A 20,270-nucleotide genomic window follows, 5' to 3' on the forward strand; every position below is an offset into this window, starting at 1 on the left:
AGCATCTGACTTTGGCTCAGGTCGTGATCTCACAGTTCATGTTAGTGTGGAGCCTGCTTGGAATTCTCTTTCTCCCTCTCTCTCTGCCCCTCCCTCACTCTCTCTCTCTCTCCCTCTCTCAAAATAAATAGGTAAGTTAAAAAAAAATAATAAAACAGTACTTTGACTATATACTGTAAGGCTGAAGATGAAAAGAACGACATACAAATATTCTTCTACAGCTAATAAACCTGTTTTTACAGGGGTATGGCTTAATAATTGTAAAACTATGTTATACTAGGACTAAGCAAATAAGTAAATATATTACAAACAGTGAGAGCTAGGTTTTCTTACTGTTAGAGAAAGGAGTTACAAATAAGCACAAAGGGGGGGCGCCTGGGTGGCGCAGTCGGTTAAGCGTCCGACTTCAGCCAGGTCACAATCTCGCGGTCCGTGAGTTCGAGCCCCGCGTCGGGCTCTGGGCTGATGGCTCAGAGCCTGGAGCCTGTTTACGATTCTGTGTCTCCCTCTCTCTCTGCCCCTTCCCCATTCATGCTCTGTCTCTCTCTGTCCCAAAAATAAATAAACGTTGAAAAAAAAATTTAAAAAAAAAAAACAAAAAACAAATAAGCACAAAGGAAGGCAAGAATGAAACTTGTGGTGTTGGACTGGAAGTGAAGGTATCATGGCTTTAAATATGTATACAGACAGACATAAAAATGAACACAGAGTGTGTGTTTTCATCTACGAGTAGACATACATATATATCCTAGTTCTAGCCACCAAGAGGGCCCAGAAGCAATGACACCCCAGCAGGAATGAGTACACCCAGCATTCAAATCTTGTTTTTTAAGTATATTCTCCAATAAAAGAAACCAGCATTCTTTAGAGAAATGGTTGATTCCAGGGCGGGGGAAGGGAATACACAAGATGACTCTACAGCACCTTATGTTGTCAAAGACTACTCAAAAAAATGATAGAAGCATGTCAAAAAGGCACAGGTGCCCACTGCAAAGAGCTCTTGATGGCCAAATCTGGAACAATCTGAGCCAAAAAATGAATAATAATAATAATAGCACTGGATTATACACCTACAATAAAATATCCATGAGTCCATACTGATATAAATAGATTAAGAGAAAAAAAGGACGTATTTTCTCACAGAATTTCAATTAATAATTTATGGAAGAAGTAATGGAAACACAAACCATCATTAGGCAAACAACCATAATAATAACTGTTGCAGGCAAGAATCACTGACGGATGCTACAGCAAGTGGGCAGAGGTATGATAAGACACAGGGTAGTTGCACAGTGTCACTATCCCCACAAAATGTTCACAAATTACAAAGAGGAAAACTGTAATTTTGCCTTGGAGAAAACTGGACAATACACCCTAATCAAGTGATCAAAGTGATCACTGGTAAAAAAGACATCAACATCATATACCTCCTCATATGGTACATTGAGAAAGGCAAACACTGCTTCAGTGGTAATCTTGACAAAAACATATAACTTTCAATCTAATCTTGAGCAAACACTAGACAAATCCATATTAGGGATATTCTACAAAACAACGAGCCTGTTCTCTTCAAAAGTGTCAAGAGCACAAAAGATCAATAAAGCCAGAAGGATGATAACAGATGGGAGGAGACTAAGGAGACACAGTAAAGAGAATTAAATGTGAGATCTTGATGGGATCCTATGTTATTGGTTATGTAAGATGTTGGCATTAGGGGAAGCCAGGTAAAGAGCATATGGGAACTCTGTACTAATTTTGCAATGACTCGGTAATTCTAAAATTATTTCCAAATACAAAGATTTTTGAAAAAGGAATATAGGAGTGTCTCGGTGGCCCAGTCAGTTAAGCTTCTGACTCTTGATTTCAGCTCAGGTCATGGTCTCACGGTTTGTGAGTTCGAGCCCTGTGTTGGATTCTGTCTCTCCCTCTCTTTGCCCTTGCCCTGCTTATGTGCTCTCTCTCTCAAAATAAATGGAAACATTTAAAAGAAAGGAATATATATTTGTGAAACAAGAAAAAATATTTATTGGTCTCTGCCCTCAGTTCCTGCTAATACTCAGTCTCTGAACCTGGTTCCTGATAGAGAGTTCCTAAAACACCCTACTAATTTTCTGAGTAATACCAGTATTTGGACAGAGTTCATAAATCCCTTGGAATTTCCTGGGTGATTGGAGTATCTTTTGTTTTGATGAGGTAATACTCTGTGGGTTCCTCGGTGGGCTAGCCACTGGCAAAACCAAGCCTTGATTAGAAGCTTTGAACTTTCAGACACATTCCCCATTCTCTAGAGAGGGAAAGGGGCTAGGGATAGTTAATCAGTCATGCCTATGTGATAAAGCCTCTATAAAAATCCCAAAATTATGGGGTTCAGAGAGTATATATATGTGCCAAGAGGGTGATACACCTCCAACTCCACAGGGATAGGAGCTCCTATGCTGGGGACTCTTCTAGACCTCACTCTGTATTTCTTCATCTGGTTGTTCATCTGCAGATTTTATTATATCCTTTATAACAAACCAGTAAACACCTTGCCCTGAGTTCTGTGAGCCACGCTAGCAAATTACCGAAACCAAGGAGGGGAGCATGGGAACCCCAATTTTTAGCCCAGTCAGTCAGAAGTACAGATGACAACCTGGGACTTGTGACTGACACCTGAAATTGGAACAGTCCTGTGAGACTGACCCCTTAACTTGTGGACCTGACACTAACTCCAGGTAGATAGTGTCAGGACTGAATTAAATTGTAGGACACGCAGGTGGTGTTAGAAAATTAGTCTGTGTGGGAAAAACCCATACATCTGGTGTCAGAAGTGTTAAGTGTGTAGTAGGATGTGAGTAAAAGAAAACACAAGAGTTTTTCCTAGACCATATTGCTTGCATTTGCATTAAAAAACACTGGAAGGACACACAAGAAACCAGTAAGAATGGTTACCATGGATACAGGCTAGAACAAGGATGGGGTGAAACTGAGATATCTCAATGTTTATTATCATTTTGACTTCTGAACAAGAATATATTATCTATTCCAATTAAATTTTTAGTTTAAAACAAAACAAAATAATAATGCCTTTAACCTACACAATGTCAAACTATAAAACTGATGATTTTAGGAGAGTATCTGCTAGATAAGACTAGCAAACCTTATCAATCAGTTAACAAATATTTATGTCTAATTCCCTACCACCGATCAACACAGTGAAAGCAAATGGACTACAATATCATAAGATACATACCACTGTACAAAATTCACATTTAAACTGAATTTAGATAACCACATACTTTAGCCTGTGGCAGGAAAAAAGTAGCAGTGAGTCTGAAACAAAAAAGGATGCTCTGATACTCAAGAACAGGATCCAACTCCTTGGACACCAGTAGGACTGATTTTTAGACCAAATAAAAGGTATCCACTTCCACGAATTGACATTTTCTTATAATATATGACATTCCCCTCATGAGTCAAAGCCCTAGGCCAAATCTAAACTATCTTTCTTGATACCATGGAGAGTAATAGGTCCTTAGCTCTAACCTTAATCTTTACTCGTATATCCTCCCAAGCCCTTCCCATGACTACCCCATAGTCATATACTCCTTATCTCCTCTTGGCCAAATAGGTTCCTTTGGTCTATGATCTATTTTAAACCAAAGGCTTCTAAGCTAGATTCTGTAACCCTGAGAAGTACACTTGGGGCCATGGAAGGAATGATAAAAGTATCAAGGAGAAGGCCAAGAAGGCAAAGTTTTGGGCTCACTACCCCTAGTTACATAGAGAAACTCCATTTTTAATTTTTTTTTTAATATTTATTTTTGAGAGAGAAAGAGACAGAGCATGAGCAGGGGAGGGGCAGAGAGAGAATGACACACAGAATCCGAAGCAGCTCCAAGCTCTGAGCTATCAGCAGATAGCCCAACATGGAACTCAAACTCACAAACTGCAAGATCATGACCTTGGCTGAAGTTGGACACTTACCCAGCTGAGCCACCTAGGCACCCCAGTGACTCTATTTTAAGTTATTCTACATATTGGTGTTTTATATAATTTTCATTTGGAAAAAAAGAGTGGGTGGGGAGAGGAGTTCTGTTGCTAGAAAAACAAACTGAAATCATTTATCTAAACTAAATATAAACTACTACATACAAATTAACAAAGTGGAAACAGAGACTAACAAAAGACTAACAAAAAACTAACAAAGTGGAAACAAAGACTAACAAAAAAAGACTAATCTGGGAATTCGGATTCCCTCCAGGAGCAGTTCAAAATTAAGAGGGTTCCTTAAGGAATTTCTGAAACAGACGGTCTCTCTAGGACCCATATGAATCCAAACACTGAAGCTGGATCAGACATACTCCATCTCTAAGGATTAAGAAGCAACATACTGATGAAGAAATTGTAGTTTATATACACAATGGAGTACTATGTGGCAATGAGAAAGAATGAAATATGGCCCTTTGTAGCAAGGTGGACGGAACTGGACAGTGTTATGCTAAGTGAAATAAGCCATACAGAGAAAGACAGATACCATATGTTTTCACTCTTATGTGGATCCTGAGAAACTTAACAGGAACCCATGGGGAGGGGAAGGAAAAAAAAAAAAGAGAGGTTAGAGTGGGAGAGAGCCAAAGCATAAGAGACTCTTAAAAAATGAGAACAAACTGAGGGCTAATGGGGGGTGGGAGGGAGGGGAGGGTAGGTGATGGGTATTGAAGAGGGCATCCTTTGGGATGCACTGGGTGTTGTATGGAAACCAATTTGACAATATTTTTCATATATTTTTTAAAAAATAAAATTAATTAATTAATTTTTAAAAAGCGGCAACATACTGTTTATCATGTACTCAAGTGCATTTACTTTTCCGTATGTACTAAGCACAACATCAGACATGGTTCAAAATTAACGCAAGTTTCTACTTTACCTTCCGATCATCAGGCACCAAATCCTGAAGCACCTTCCTCTTAGGCCATTCCTTGGCCAGTTCAGCAGAAGCCAGCTCCTGCAGGTGGTACACAGCTATCTTGGCAGAACGCCTCTGAACTCGACCCCCACTCTTTGGCTCCAGGCTCATCTCCTTTAAGCACTCTGGCTGTCCTGACTCTGGAAAGAATGAGATCTGCAAGAATGAGACATAGCAAAACACAGGCCTGAGAAGTGGCTTCCATCAAAGCCAATGATTAAGGGCTATCCTTCCTGCTCTAAGTATCAAAAGCTCTTCACTGGCTTGCTAACCACTAGCATAAAGCTCTACCACCTTCATGCGTATTTTGCTGATATAAAAAATTTCTTAGGGTGAAGTCTGTTCTATTTTAATAAGTAAAGGTCAAGACATAGCCATGTGCAAAGACATGAACCTCAACCCATTCCTATCTCATACTACATATAAAAATTAACTCAATATGAAATGTAAACCATGTAACTATAAAACTTCTAGAAGAAACAAAGGGAGGACATTTTTGTAATCCTGGGTGTAATGGTTTTTGATGTGTCACCCTGGCTAGGCTACAGTCATCAATCATTCAATTAAACGCTAATCTATGTGCTGCTGTGAAGGTACTTTGTAGATCTAATTAAAGTCCAGAATCAGTTGACTTTAAGTAAGAGAGGTGCGACAGAAGAAAAGGCAGGAGAGATTCAGAGTGTGAGAGAGACTCGATACTGCTGCTGACTTGAAGAGGAAGGGACCACAAGCCAGGGAACATAGATAGCCTTCAGAACCAGAGAACAACTCTCGGCCTATAGCAAGCAAGGAAATGAGGTCCTACAACTAACTGCATGGAACTCAAGTCTTAATTTTAACGAGCCTCAAAACAGATTCTCCCCTTGAGCCTCCAAAAAGGAACAGTCCTACTGACATTTTGATGCCAGCCTGGTGAGGTCCTACACAGGAGAGCCAGCTGAGCTGTGCTATCCCTGGACTTCGGGCCTAATACACTGAAACAATACAGTTGTGTTATTTAGGCCATCAATTCTGTGGTGATTTTTTTTAAATGTTTTATTTTCTGAGAGAGAGACAAGAGTGTGAGTGGGGAAGGGGCAGAGAGAGAGGAAGACACAGAATCAGAAGCAGGCTCCAGGCTCTGTGCTGACAGCTCAGATGCAGGGCTGGAACCCAAGAACTGTGAGATCATGACCTGAGCCAAAGTCAGACACTCAACCGACTGAGCCACCCAGGCCCCCTTGTGATTTTTTATAGCAGCAATAGAAAATTGGGTTGGGGGGGTGCCTGGGTGGCTCAGATCATGATCTCACAGTTCATGAGTTCAAGCCCCATATCTGGCCCTGTGCTGACAGCTCAGAGCCTGGAGCTTGTTTCAGATTCTGTGTCTCCCTCTCTCTCTCTCTCTCTGCCCCTCTGCCCACTCACACTCTGTCTCTCTCAAAAATAAATAAAAACATTTAAAAAAAAAGAAAAGAAAAGAAAACTGGGTTGGGCAAAGAGATATTAGAAACAACAACAAAAAAAGCATTACCCATACAAGGAAAAAATGATAAATCGAACTTAAGAACTATGCTCTTTGAAAAACACTATAGGGGTGCCTGGGTGTCTCAGTCGGTTGAGCGTCTATCTGACTCTTGATATCAGCTCAGGTCATGATCTCACAGCTGTGAGATCAAGCCCCACATCAAGCTCCACACTAAGCAGAGCCTGCTTGGGCTTCTCTCTCTCCCTCTCCCCCTCCCTTGCTTGGGTGCTCTCTCTCCCTCTCAAGATAAATAAAACTTATAAAAAAATTTAGAACACTGTAAATAAATGAAAAGACAAACTATAGACTGGGAGAAAATATTTGCAAAACATGTATCTGATGAAGGGCTTCTGTCTAAAATATATAAAAAACTCAGAATATTCTCAAAACTTCCTAGTAAGACAACAAAACTCCAATAATAAAGGATTTCAATGGCCACTTCAAAAAAGAAGACACTTCACTAACAACTGACATTGCCAATAAACAAATGAAAAGATGGTCAATGTCATTAGTCACTAGGGAGATGCAAATTTAAACTTCAGTGAAATACCACTGCATACCTAATAGAATGGACTAAGAAAAAAATGAAATTAACAATAGCAAATCCTAACAAGGATACAAAGCAACTGGAATTCTCATATTTTATTAGTGAGAATGCAAAATGGTATAGCCACTCTGAAAAAGAGTTTGGCAGTTTCTCATAAAGTTAAACATACATTTATCATATGACCTAGCTATCCCATTCCTAAGTATTTACCCAAGAGAAATTAAAATTTATTTTCACACAAAAGCCTTTTATGTGAATGTTTATAGTAACTTTATTCATAATTGCCAAAATATGGGAACAACCCAAATGTTCTTCAACTGATGAATGGATAAAGAAACTGTGAAACATCCATACAATGGAATCCTAGACAGAAATAAAAAGAAATAAATTAATGATACATGCAACACATGGATGAGTCTCAAATGTATTATGCTAAGTGAAAGAAGCCAGACTCAAAAGGAAGGCTACATATTGTATGACTCCATTTATAGGACATTGTGAAAAAAGCAAAACTATAGGGACAGAAAATAAATCAGTGGTCAAATCGTTCTATATCTTGATTGTGGTGGTGACTACATGACTATGTATTTGTCAAAACTCGTAACTGCACACTAAAAAGGGTGAATATTGGGGCGCCTAGGTGGCTCAGGCGGTTAAGCGTCCAACCTCGGCTCAAGTCATGATCTCACGGTTCGTCGGTTTGAGCCCCGCATCAGGCTCTGTGCTGACAGCTCAGAGCCTGGAGCCTGCTTCGGATTCTGTGCCTCCTTCTCTCTCTCCGCCCACCCCCCCATACTGTCTTCGCTCTCAAAAAATAAACATTAAAAAAAATAAAAAATTAAAAAATTAAAAGGGTGAACATTAATTATCATATGTAAATTATACCTTGAAACTGAATTCTAAAAAGAAACATGAAGTGGGGGAAGCCTAGAAATGTAATCAAGGGGGAAAAAAATCAAGACAAAAAAATTGGAATGGAAGAACCAGCCGGACAGAAATTTCCACAAAATTTCTAGCTAAATCGGAATGCCTTAAGCTTTAAAAGTGTAATAATGAGTTTACTTCTGCACAGATTACACGATGAACTTTGATTTCTCTAACCTAATTATGTTCAAAAGGCAGAAATAAGAGAACCAAGGAAAAATAAGGAAAGGAAAACAAAAGCATTCAAAGATTAAAAGGGGATACAAATAAGGAACAGCGGATGTATGGGAAGATGTCGGAGTAAGGAGTCCCCAAAAAACAGATCCCCAAACAGGGTCTGGAAAGTAATCAGTACTCACAGGCCCATGCTCTGACCTCAGGTGATACGCAAGTCCAGCCTTCGATTTATATGGCTTTCCACAGTGGTGACATTTCAGGGTCATCTCCTCCAGCTCTGCAGCCCCTTTGCCACATTTTCTGACATGGTACAGATATCCCATGATGCTGGTGAAGCTACTAGAGCAACTCTGAACACAGGAGAAAGGCCTGAACTATAATCTTACATCTTTTGACATGATTTCTCAATTTCTCAACAGCCACAAAGCATTCAACCACCACCTCACGTAAATAGATCCTCTGGTATCACTAGACCCTCTCCAACACTTCCCGTTGGCACAACCTTTCCTTGGCCCTTGTGCCTGGCCGAACGCCTGTCCTGTCCACCACCAACCGTGACAGTCAATCAGTTTAGTTGGCATTCAGTAAACTGGATCTGTGTGTCTCCCCTGTGGCAGAGCTTCCTCTCTGGTCTGTGACTCGACTCCACCCCAGTATCATACACCCAGCAATGGCAAAGCTCCTCACAGTGAGAATACTAAGATCCTTTTCATCACACTAAAAAAGGATGGTAAAGAAACTCCTTTGAACAAAGGGAAAGAGGGGGGAAATAAGTTTATGGAGATGAGAAAGAAAATAAAGAACTACTAATGAATTCACAACAGCTGGAAAAGCAGGAGCCACTCTTACGCTGTACGATGACACAGAACCAGGTCTACAAGAGAGAAGAAATGGAACAAAATAACAGAAAGACATTGATTCCAGACTCCAGGCAGAAGGAGACACTGTCCCTGGGCTCTTACCTCGCGCATGCACCTGAGCTTTCCCAGTCTCTTTAAAACTGTTCGGAGCCGTTCTCTCTCACTTGGTTCGTCTATTTCATCTCCAGCCTTCAAAATGGGCTAGAAAGCAAGACAAGCAAACAAGCAGATGATTCATGGAAAAGACAGATACAGAAAAAAATTGTATCATAGGAGAATCAAGGACTGGACTAGCACCTAAGCCGATGCCCATGAAGCTTAGTTATCTGACTCCTGGCTTTCTCCATCTTCTCCTAGACAGACAAGGAAGCAAATGTAATGCAAATAAGAGCTCAGAGCCTCTATCTTCCAGGAGACGAACCTTTGGGGCTAACCTAAACACACAAATACCCACCGCAAAGGTTTCATGTGCATGACTCTTCTATCAAAATGTATTCTTACTCACACCCCTATAAAGCCCCAGAGCCTTAGACACCTCCACTGGGTTATCAGCACTCATCTAAGTAAAGACATCCAAACACACACAGGCTCATACAGGACAGAAGATACTCTTACCAAGCTATTATGATTTGCCATCACGTGATACTTCATCCCTGCCAGTGAACGAAGTTGTTTCCCACAATGATGACAAGTAAACATTTCCTACAGGAAGAAATACTGCTCAGTGTCAGGTTGTTCAACAGAGAAACAGAATGTAACAAAGTCCTACCCGGATGTTCTCGTCTGTGTCTCCTTTATTTCCAAACCCAAAGAATCTCAAAACCCCACAACCTCAGTGTCACATCCTCAAGGGTAAAGAAGTAAAAGTAACTCATTTTTAAAGGAGTAAGAATTACCATTTACTGAGCGCCAACATTTGCCGAGTAATGGGGTGGGCATTCAGCATGTATTCTTTCTTATCCCCTCAGGGACTACATAAAATTATTTGTATAATTTGTAATATAAATGAGAAAACCAAGGTCCACACATAAAAAGCTAAATGACACAACCAATAAGTGGCTAAATGAAGATTCAAACCCAAGTCTGTCAGACTCTAAAGCCTCTGTTTTCCTTGTAACACAATGCTGCTGCTTCTCCACAGTAATCAGCACACTGACACAGCGATAGTTGTCTGAGGTATGGGAAAAGGTCATAACCCTTATGAAACGCCACAAAATCTCTAACCTGTTTGCAGGTCTCCATGTGTTTCTTTAAGCCCTCTATGGTCTTCCTCCCCACCGCCTGGCAGGTAGGACAGGAGACACTGCCTTTATCCACAATTTCTAGGTACCATTGTTCCTCCAAACTGCCTACAAAGCAGAGAAAGAAACACTTCATAATTTGCAGAATTCTCTAGAAACAGAAAACGTATTCCTGGAATTTAGTAAAAGTATCATTTTTTTTTTCCTTCCTGGGGAAAAGACTCTTTCTAGAAGTAATTTTTTTTCAGACAATGAGGAGTTTCTGATACTCCTACTTAGTCCTCCACGACCAAAACCATCTGAGAACCATTCAAAAGCCCAGCAGCTTAAAGAACTGGGCAACATTTTTTTTTCTAGCTTTACTGAGGTATAACCAACAATGGGGCAACATTTTCACAGCAGCATATAATAATGGGATACTTAGATATATAACAGCCAATTTCCTGTTTCCTGTGTGTCTGAGATGTTCTTAAATGTTTTTATCCCCATTTAGTCTCCATGAAAATTCTGACTACCTTCATTATCCCTATTTAGAGACAAGGTAACTGAAGCCTGCAGAAGTTAACTAGATGAAGGCAGACCAGAAAATGAGTTAAGAGCCAAAACTTAAAGGCGGGTCTGACTGGCCTCCAAACCCACACCCTTAATAACTGCCTCCTTAAAGAAACTCTTTATAACATCACTCCTTGACCAACAACAACAACAAAAAACAGAGTGCAAGACCTTGATACCCCAAAGCTTCCAACAGAAGACATACCTGCTGCGTAAGCTGGTGGTTCCTTCCGAATACGACGAGCCTGGGATTTAGGATTAGGTTGAGTTTTAGGCCGTTGCTTCCTCCCTGACACAAGACAGAAACTTGAAGCCCAACATATCACCTTTGCCATCCAATCTGTTACTATCAAAATTTCCTCCCATCTTCTCAACACCCTATGTCCCACTCCCTCAACCAACCGTCTCCCTCAAGTTATGACAGGGTCCCTCTCTCTCTGCCCCTCCCCCATTTGTGCTCTATCTCTGTCTCTCAAAAATGAATAAATGTAAAAAAAAATTTTTTTAAAAAGTGCTCGCTTCGGCAGCACATATAAGCATTCCATATTTTTAAAAAATAAAATAAAAATAATAGGGGCGCCTGGGTGGCTCAGCCAGTTAAGCATCCGACTTCGGCTCAGGTCATGATCTCGCAGTTTGTGGGTTCGAGCCCCACATTGGGCTCTGCTGATAGCTCGGAGCCTGGAGCCTGCTTCGGATTCTGTGTCTCCTTCTCTCTCTGCCCCTCCCCCATTTGTGCTCTGTCTCTCTCTGTCTCTCAAAAATGAGTAAATGTGAAAAAAAAAAAGTTATGACAGGAAAAAAACAAAAAAGTCAGGTAGGATGAAAGCCATTCCTCGCCAAAAAATCAAAGGGTTCAGCAGTGCTCCAAGGGCCAAAACCTCAGGTCTCTCTCCCTTTTACCCCTGAAGAATAAAGCCAAGGTACCCAAGGGAAAAGAATTAGCAAAGTTACTCCCTCACCATAAAGCTTATGCTTCTTCTGAGGAAATTCTCGATAGTCTTCATCTTCTTCCTGCCTGGGTTTCCTTTTTCCTTTGGTTGATACTCCACCTGACCCTGAAATACCACACAAAAACAAACAAACAAAACCCTCAGTATGGCTTACAAGTGAACATACTGGCCAGCCTTCAAAATATCACTCACCAAAAAAAAAAAAAAAACAAAAACAAAAACACCACACTCACAAGGTCATCACAGGAGAGATCATCAGCAAACACAAGCCCCACAGAAGTGTCTGTGACAGTTTTAGGGAAGTTGGTAAAACGTCACTAACTCATTCGACCTCCCCATTTCATTTTTTTACTGTTCTCCATCCCAACTGATCAATTGTTCCCCATGAATAATAAAGGCCTCTAAACGTCAACAGAGGATGAAATTGGTATAATGGGAAAGAAGTTCAAATCATTTGAAGAAGAAAGGCTGATACCCGTATAACCTAGAGGAGTAAGAATTTCACTCTAAAATAAAAGGACAGTTGGGAATGCAAGCTGGTGCAGCCACTCTGGAAAACAGTATGGAGGCTCCTCAAAAAACTAAAAATAGAACTACCCTACGACCCAGCAATTGCACTACTAGGCATTTATCCAAGGGATACAGGTGTGCTGTTTCAAAGGGGCACATGCACCCCAATGTTTATAGCAGCACTATCAACAATAGCCAAAGTATGGAAAGAGCCCAAATGTCCATCGATGGATGAATGGATAAAGAAGATGTGGTATATATATACAATGGAGTTTTACTCGGCAATCAAAAAGAATGAAATCTTGCCATTTGCAACTACGTGGATGGAACTGGAGGGTGTTATGCTAAGTGAAATTAGTCAAAGAAAGACAAAAATCATATGACTTCACTCATATGAGGACTTTAAGAGACAAAACAGATGAACATAAGGGAAGGAAAGCAAAATAATATAAAAACAGGGAGGGGGACAAAACAGAAGAGACTCATAAATATGGAGAACAAACTGAGGGTTACTGGAGGGGTGGTGGGAGGGGGGATGGGCTAAATGGATAAGGGGCACTAAGGAATCTACTCCTGAAATCAGTGTTGCACTATATACTAACTAATTTGGATGTAAATTAAAAAAAATAATAAACTAAAAAAATAAAATAAAAGGACAGTTCACAAAGCTTAACAGTGTGTGACAGCCTAACACAGATGTGAGAAACATATGTGATGCTTAATACTTTTAAGAACCATTTACAACAGCTACCTAGAGAATGCTCTGTCTTTGAAATAAAGCAGAGATACTGGTACCTTCAACACGCGAAGCAGCAGCTGCCTTGACCCTTCTCATCTTCATCCAGTAGGTAGACTTTCGGAAGGATGCTGGAAAATCACTCACTGGCTCACATGAAGAAGCAGACGACGAGCCGCTTAAGGAGTCATCGTGAGGAATAGTGTACTGGAAACTATTATCCTTTATGGAGCACTGGGTCCTGCTATTAATATGACACAAATATATATACCACAAGAGTAAAGTTCCTATTATTTTATATCATAAGAAGTTGGTAACCGATGCAAAACCTAAGAAGCCTGATAATAAAAACAGGATTAGGTTGTAATCTAACAATTACAATGGTTGACCAAAGGCAACATATAAAATTATTATTATACTTTATTGTGTTAAGAGAAAGCAGTACACATTAGTGCTCACTCTGCAGTCCAAGTAGGCATTCTTTCCTAGATTGATCCAAGAAAAGAAAGTAGTCAAAGTAATAGGTTGTTCTACGACCCTTCAGAAGATCCCATGGATCTGTAACCAGGCACCTCTATTTCTCTGAGAGAGGGACAGTAACTAAACAGTACCCCTGAGAATAAAGAAGGAAAAAAACAGTTTGTAGGGCTCTAGTCTGCTCCATCTTCCCTCTCCCTTAGCCTCCTCCCTAAACCTGGTGTCAGGGCTGTCCTGTCTTATTTAGGCAATATGATTCTTAGTTCCCACAGTTAAAGGAAGGGTGCTGTCTTGTCTGAGGTAAGCTGGCCAGACAAGTCTGATACACAGCTGGATCCAAATTCCCAAATTTAAGACCAGTCACTATGTAGTTAACAAACATGACTGAGTAATTACAAAGTTATCTTCTAGGAGGCTCAGAATGCACAGAGGAGCAGCAGTTCTCAAAAGTGTGGTCCAAGAACCTCTGAGACATCCTTCTCCAGCTAAAGATCTGTGTGAGGCATGTGTTAGGCTTATGGTTCAGAAAGATCACTCTGGATGCTATACATTAGATGACCCATGGAGGAAAAGTGAATAAAGGGAGAAGAGGTAGCAGTTTATTGTAATAGAATAGATAAGAGATGATAAGGACTTGAGCTAAGGTCTTGTAGTAGACGTAAATTGGCAGATTCAATATAATACTTTAAATGTTTACTTATTTATTTCGAAAGAGAGAGTGTGCACATAGGCACAAAAGCCGTCCTGAGAGAGAGGGGGAGAAAAAGAATCCCAAGCAGGTGCGCCGTCAGCACAGAGACCGATGTGGGGCTCAATCTCATGAACTGTGAGATCATGACCTCAGCCAAAATCAAGAGTTGGCCGCTTAACCTACTAAGCCACCCAGGTGCCCCTAGGTGACCAGTCTTAAGAAATATGTAAGTAAAATGTGATACATGTCTACTATGGAATACTATGTAGTTGTTAGAAGCAATAAACCATTTCTACACATAGAGACATGAACATAACCAAAAAGCATACTGTTGAATGACAGAAGAAACAGAACAAGACTAATGTCAATTTGGTAAATTAAAAACAAATATACGTGTAAACAGCACTAGCTATTTTACTAAGATTCATAAATATTTAAGGACAAATGTCACACTTGCTAACATGGTTGTCTCTGGAAGGAGATGGAAATGGAAACAGGTAAAACAAAAAATAATAGGGACTGATGATGTCAGTATACTCTGAGCAGGGAAGAATGATTTTCACTTCTCTGCACATGAGATCCAAAATTACAAATTTAATACAGCAAAGTCTTGATTCAGCCATGGTGCATAAGCCCTCTACAGCCCATCCCTCCTGCTTATTACAACTAAAAATCCTAGATTCTGAAAAGAAAACAAAGCAGGTGGATTGTGGAGAGCAGTCAAAACTGGGAGAAGTGACTCCCATGGGATGTGTTCCCCCCCCCCCTTTTTTTTTGCTTTCCCTCACATGTGGCTCTACAATAAGGGTGGGCCCATTTGTAGAGTAGCATGGGCAGCCTACATTCCAACAAAAACTCTATCTTTCTGACCAGAGAAACTAGGAAAAGGGGTCTCTATAGACCAGAAGGTGTGAGAGAGCTGTGAAGAAGAGACATGCAAAGAAGGTAATCGCATAATTCTGTCTGAATTCATACAAATCACAGCTTAATCTGAGCCATGTATGTGTGGAGCATACCCAAGCCAGTTTAGCAAAGGCTTCAAAAGGTGAAATAAGATTTTAACAAATTGCACAAGCCTCAGACTAACCCCTGAGCTACTAGTGAAAGACAGACCCAATCCAATGTAGCAAAAGCTTGGAGAAATGAAACAAGACTTGGAACACCTGAAAAAGTCTCCAACAAACCACTAAACTATTCAAAACAGACTACAACTATCATAGCAAAGACTTAGAAGAGTGGAACTAAGGGGCACCTGGGTGGCTCAGTTGGTTGAGCGTCCAACTTCGGCTTAGGTCATGATTTCACGGTTCTTAAGTTTGAGCCCTGCATCAGGCTCTGTGCTGACAGCTCAGAGCCTGGAGCCTGCTTCATATTCTTGTCTCTCTCTCTCTCTCTCTCTCTCTCTCTCTCTCTCTGCCCCTCCCCTCCCTCAAAATTAAACATTAAAAAAAATTTTTTTTTTTTAATAATGGAACTAAGATTGAACCAATACCCTCAGAAGACAAGACAGAACTTATGGTCTGAACAGTAAACAGGTTACTTGCTAAAATAAAAACAGCAATGATGGGGCACCTGGGTGACTCAGTTAGTCGGGTGTCCGACTTCAGCTCAGGTCATGATCTCACAGTTCATAAGTTCAAGCCCTGCATCGGGTTCTGTGCTAATAGCTCAGAGCCTGGAGCCTGCTTTGGATTCTGTCTCCTTTTCTCTTTGTCCCTCCCCTGCTAGTATTCTGTCTCTCTCTCAAAAATAAACATTAAAAAAAAATTTTTTAATAAAACAAAACAGCAATGATCTCCCAGAAGATTCTAAAAGGACCCAAAGTCTATACAAATAACATTCACAATATTAGGAATAAATTCCAAAATTATGCAATACACAAAGAACCAGTAAAATGTGAATAATTCTGAAAGGAACAGATAACAAACAAATGTCACCCCAAGATGATCCAGAAGTTAGAACTACCAAAGATTTAAAGACGCTATTATAACTATGTTTCATGAAATAAAGGAAAACACACTTGAAGTGAAGGAAAAGATAGGAATTATCAGCAGAAAACAGAAACCAAAAAAAAAAAAAAAAAGAATTGAAATTTTAGAACTAAAAATACAATATTTGAAATAAAAACAGAATGGGCTCAATAACAGAATGGAGATGAAAAAGGAAAGAGCCTGTGAACTTGAAGACAAATCAATAGAAATTAACCGATCTGAAGAACAAAGAGAAAAAAGACTGAAAAACACTCAGCAGAGCCCCAACAACCTGTGGGTCAACATCAAAATGTCTAACTTAAGTGTAGCCATAATCCCAAAAGGAAAGGAAAAAAGTCTGTGGCATGAAAATACATTTGAAAAAAATAATGGTGGAAAATCACCCAAAATTAATGAGACATTAATTTACAGATCCTAGGAGTTCAACAAACACTCGAGAAAATAAACTCAAAGAAAAATACACCCAGATACATCTTAATGAAAAATTTCAAAACCGAATGTTAAAAAAAAATCTAGAAAGCAGTTTTAAAAAATAACATTATATTTCTGTATATGCATATGTACATATGTATACATATGTATGTGTGTGTATATATATACATCAATGATTTGAATGACCACAAAACTTTGAATAGAAACCAAAGAGAACAGGCACGCCTGAGTGGCTCAGTTGGTTAAGTGTCCAACTTCAGCTCAGGTCATGATCTCATGGTTTGTGAGTTCAAGCCCTGCATCAGGCTCTCTGCTTGTCAGCACAAAGCCTGCTTCTGATACTCTGTCCCCCACTCCCTCTGCCTCTCCCCTGCTAGTGTGCTCTCTCTCTCCCAAAAATAAATAAACATTAAAAATATTTTTTTTAACTTAAAAAAAAAAAAAGAAACCAAAGAGAACAGAAAACAGTGTAACATCTTTAAAATCTTGGGGCCCCAGGGTGGCTCAGGGTTAAGTGTCCGACTTCGGCTCAGGTCATGATCTCGCGGTCCGTGAGTTTGAGCCCTGCATCGGGCTCTGTGCTGACAGCTCAGAGCCTGGAGCCTGTTTTCAGATTCTGTGTCTCCCTCTCTCTCTGACCCTCCCCCATTCATACTCTGCCACTCTCTGTCTCAAAAATAAATAAATGTTAAAAAAATTTTTTTTAAATAACAAAAAAAATAAAATCTTGAGAGAAAAAATTTCTCAATCTGAAATTCTGTATTCCATGAAAATATCCTTTAGGCATACTTCTTCAGATGAAAAAAAAAAAGAAAAGAAAATTTGTTGTCAGCAGACCTGCTCTATGAGAAATGCTAAAGGAGATTATTCTAGCTGAAGGAAAATGATACCAGAAATCTAGGTTTTTAAATTTTTTTTTTAACGTTTATTTATTTTTGAGACAAAGAGACACAGCATGAATGGGGGAGGGGCAGAGAGAGAGGGAAACACAGAATCGGAAGCAGGCTCCAGGCTCCGAGCCATCAGCCCAGAGCCCGACGCGGGGCTCGAACTCGTGGACCACGAGATCGTGACCTGAGCCGAAGTCAGACGCTCAACCGACTGAGCCACCCAGGCGCCCCTAGGTTTTTAAGAATGAAGAAAGAACAAAAGAAATGGGTAAACATATTTAAAAAAAAAAAAAAAACCCTCTTTAAAACAAAACTTTAACATTATCTGGCAAGGTTTTCAACATAGGTAGATGTAATACATATGACAGCTATAACTTAATGGTCAGCAGACCGGGTTAAGGAATCTACATGGTTGTAAGGCCTTTACATTTAAGCAAGGTGGTAGTACGCAAACTCTAAGTAGCCTATGAAACGACAGGTATGTATACTGTAAATCCTAAAGCAAGTACTACACACAAGAGAAAGAAAGAGAAAAAAGAAAGAAAACAGCAAAAATTAAATATATAAACTAAAATCAGACAGTAAATATTTAAATAATCCAAAATAAGGTATAGGGGTGCCTGGGTGGCTCAGTCGGTTAAGCGTCTGACTTCGGTTCAGGTCACGATCTCACAGTTTGTGAGTTCAAGCCCCGCATTCGGCTCTGTGCTGACAGCTCAGAGCCTGGAGCCTGCTTCAGATTCTGTGTCTCCTTCTCTCTCTGTTCCTCTCCTGCTTGCCCTCTGTCTCTCTCTCTCTCTCTCTCAAAAATAAATAAAGACTAAAAAAAAAATTAAAAACAAAATAATGTATAAAGGAACAAAAAACTAGGGTACAGAGAACAAATAATAAAATAACAAACCTAAATCTAACCATATCAATAATTAATTTAAATGTTTATGGTCAGGACACCTGGCTGGCTCAGTCAGAAGAGCATGCAACTCTTGATTTTCAGGTCATGAGTTCTAACCATTGGGTGTAGAGATTGCTCAAATAAATAAATAAATAAAGTTTAAAAATAAGTAAATAGATGGATAAATAAATAAATAAATGTTTATGGTCTCAACACTCCAATTAAAGTCAGATTGTTGGGGCACCTGGGTCGCTCAGTCAGTTAAGCACACAACTCTTGATTTTGGCTCAGGTCATGATCTCGGTTTGTGAGGTTGAGCCCTGCATCGAGCCTGACATAACATGAAACTGGAACTCTAAAAAGCTCTAGATCTATTAAAGAAATTTAATTTATCATTAGAATTTCCCAAAAAGAAACCCCTAGACCCAGAATGGTTGATTCCACTGTTGAATACCACTGCAATAAGGTTTCTTCCTTTATATATATTTTTTTTATTTTTTAAGTTTATTGGTTTACTGGGGGGGGGGGGGGGGGGGGAGCAGAGAGAGAGTGAGAGAGAGGATCCCAGGCAGGCTCCTTGCTATCAGCACAGAGCCCAACTCAGGGCTCAATATCTGGAACCTCTGAGATCATGACGTGAGCAGAAATCACCAGCTGGACACTTAATCGACTGAGACACCTAGGCACCCTTTTAACCTTTTTAAAGGGGAGGAGGAGGCATAAAGATCAAAAAAGGAGAAAAGAAAACTGCCCCTTTTTGCAGATTATATGTTTGTTTACAAAGAAAATCTCAAAAAATAGAAAAACTACTAGAACTAAAAATGAATTAAGCAAGTGTCAGGACACAAGGTTAACACATAAAATCAATCGTATTCTTAGATACCAGCAACAACAAACTAGAAATGAACTTATAAAAATAGTATCATTTATAATAACATGAAAAACACATAAAATACCTAAGAACAAATCTAACAAAAGATAACCAAGATTTTATAATGAAAACTACATCATGTTGGTGAGAGAAGTTAAAGATCTAAATAAACAGAAAAATATACCATGTTCATAAATCAGAAATCTCAGTATTGTTAAAATGGCAACTCTTCCCAATTGGTCTACTGATTCCATATAATACCAATCAATACTTTAGCATGCTTCTTTTTATAGAAATTGATAAACTGACTCTAGAATTTATATAAAAAGACAAAGAATCTAGAATAGCTAAAAAAAAATTTAAAAAAGAACAATAAAGTTAGATGACTTCTCCTATCTGATTTCAAGATTTACTCTAATCCTACAAGACAGTTTAGTATTGGCAAAAAATTAGATACATACATCAGTGGAACAGAATAAGGAGTCCAGAAACAGACCCACACATATATATATTCAAATAATTTCTGACAAAGGTGCCAATGTAATTGAATAGGGAAAGGGAAGTATTAACAACAGGATAAATAATAAAAAGAAATTAACATTGATTCTTATGACACACCATGCACAAAAAATTAGCTCTAAATGTATCACAGACCTAAATGTAAAACCTAGAAAACTTCTAGAAAAAACAAAGGAGAAAATCTTTGCAATTAGGGATGGCAAAGTTTCCTCAACAGAATACAAAAAGCAGGAAGGATAAGGGAAAAAATAATAACATTTTAATCATTTTTAATGATAAATTTATAATTTTTGGTCTTCAAAAGACACAATTAAAAAATGAAATGCAAACCAGAGACTGGAAGGAAATATTCAAGATACATCTATCAGATAAAGGAACTGTACTCGGAACAGAATTTTTAAAAATACTACAATTCCATAGTAAGACAAACAACTCAACTTTTTAAATGGGCAAAAGATACGAACAGGCACTTTGCAGAAGATACATGAATGGCTAATAAGCACATGAACAGATGTTCTACATCATTATTCATCAGGAAAATGCAAATCAAAA

At 39.3% G+C, this 20,270-nt stretch overlaps 1 protein-coding gene across 3 annotated transcripts in view; it reads right to left on the minus strand.

Annotated features, from left to right (window-relative positions):
- Positions 1 to 20,270, minus strand: part of ZNF512 (zinc finger protein 512) — a 33,923-nt gene that overhangs the window by 10,492 nt on the left and 3,161 nt on the right. For 2 of the 3 annotated variants that reach the window (XM_047852535.1, XM_047852533.1), the window contains exons 3-10: positions 13,015 to 13,199; positions 11,719 to 11,814; positions 10,962 to 11,045; positions 10,188 to 10,312; positions 9,579 to 9,665; positions 9,066 to 9,164; positions 8,286 to 8,453; positions 4,910 to 5,104 (exon numbers count right to left, since the gene is read on the minus strand). In XM_047852535.1, the coding sequence (XP_047708491.1) occupies positions 4,910 to 5,104; positions 8,286 to 8,453; positions 9,066 to 9,164; positions 9,579 to 9,665; positions 10,188 to 10,312; positions 10,962 to 11,045; positions 11,719 to 11,814; positions 13,015 to 13,199 (1,039 nt within the window). The remainder of the gene's footprint in view (positions 1 to 4,909; positions 5,105 to 8,285; positions 8,454 to 9,065; positions 9,165 to 9,578; positions 9,666 to 10,187; positions 10,313 to 10,961; positions 11,046 to 11,718; positions 11,815 to 13,014; positions 13,200 to 20,270) is intronic. The other variant, XM_047852534.1, reaches the window with a different exon arrangement.

The sequence above is a fragment of the Prionailurus viverrinus genome, chromosome A3 (genome assembly GCF_022837055.1).
Source record: "Prionailurus viverrinus isolate Anna chromosome A3, UM_Priviv_1.0, whole genome shotgun sequence".
Classification (NCBI taxonomy): domain Eukaryota; kingdom Metazoa; phylum Chordata; class Mammalia; order Carnivora; family Felidae; genus Prionailurus; species Prionailurus viverrinus.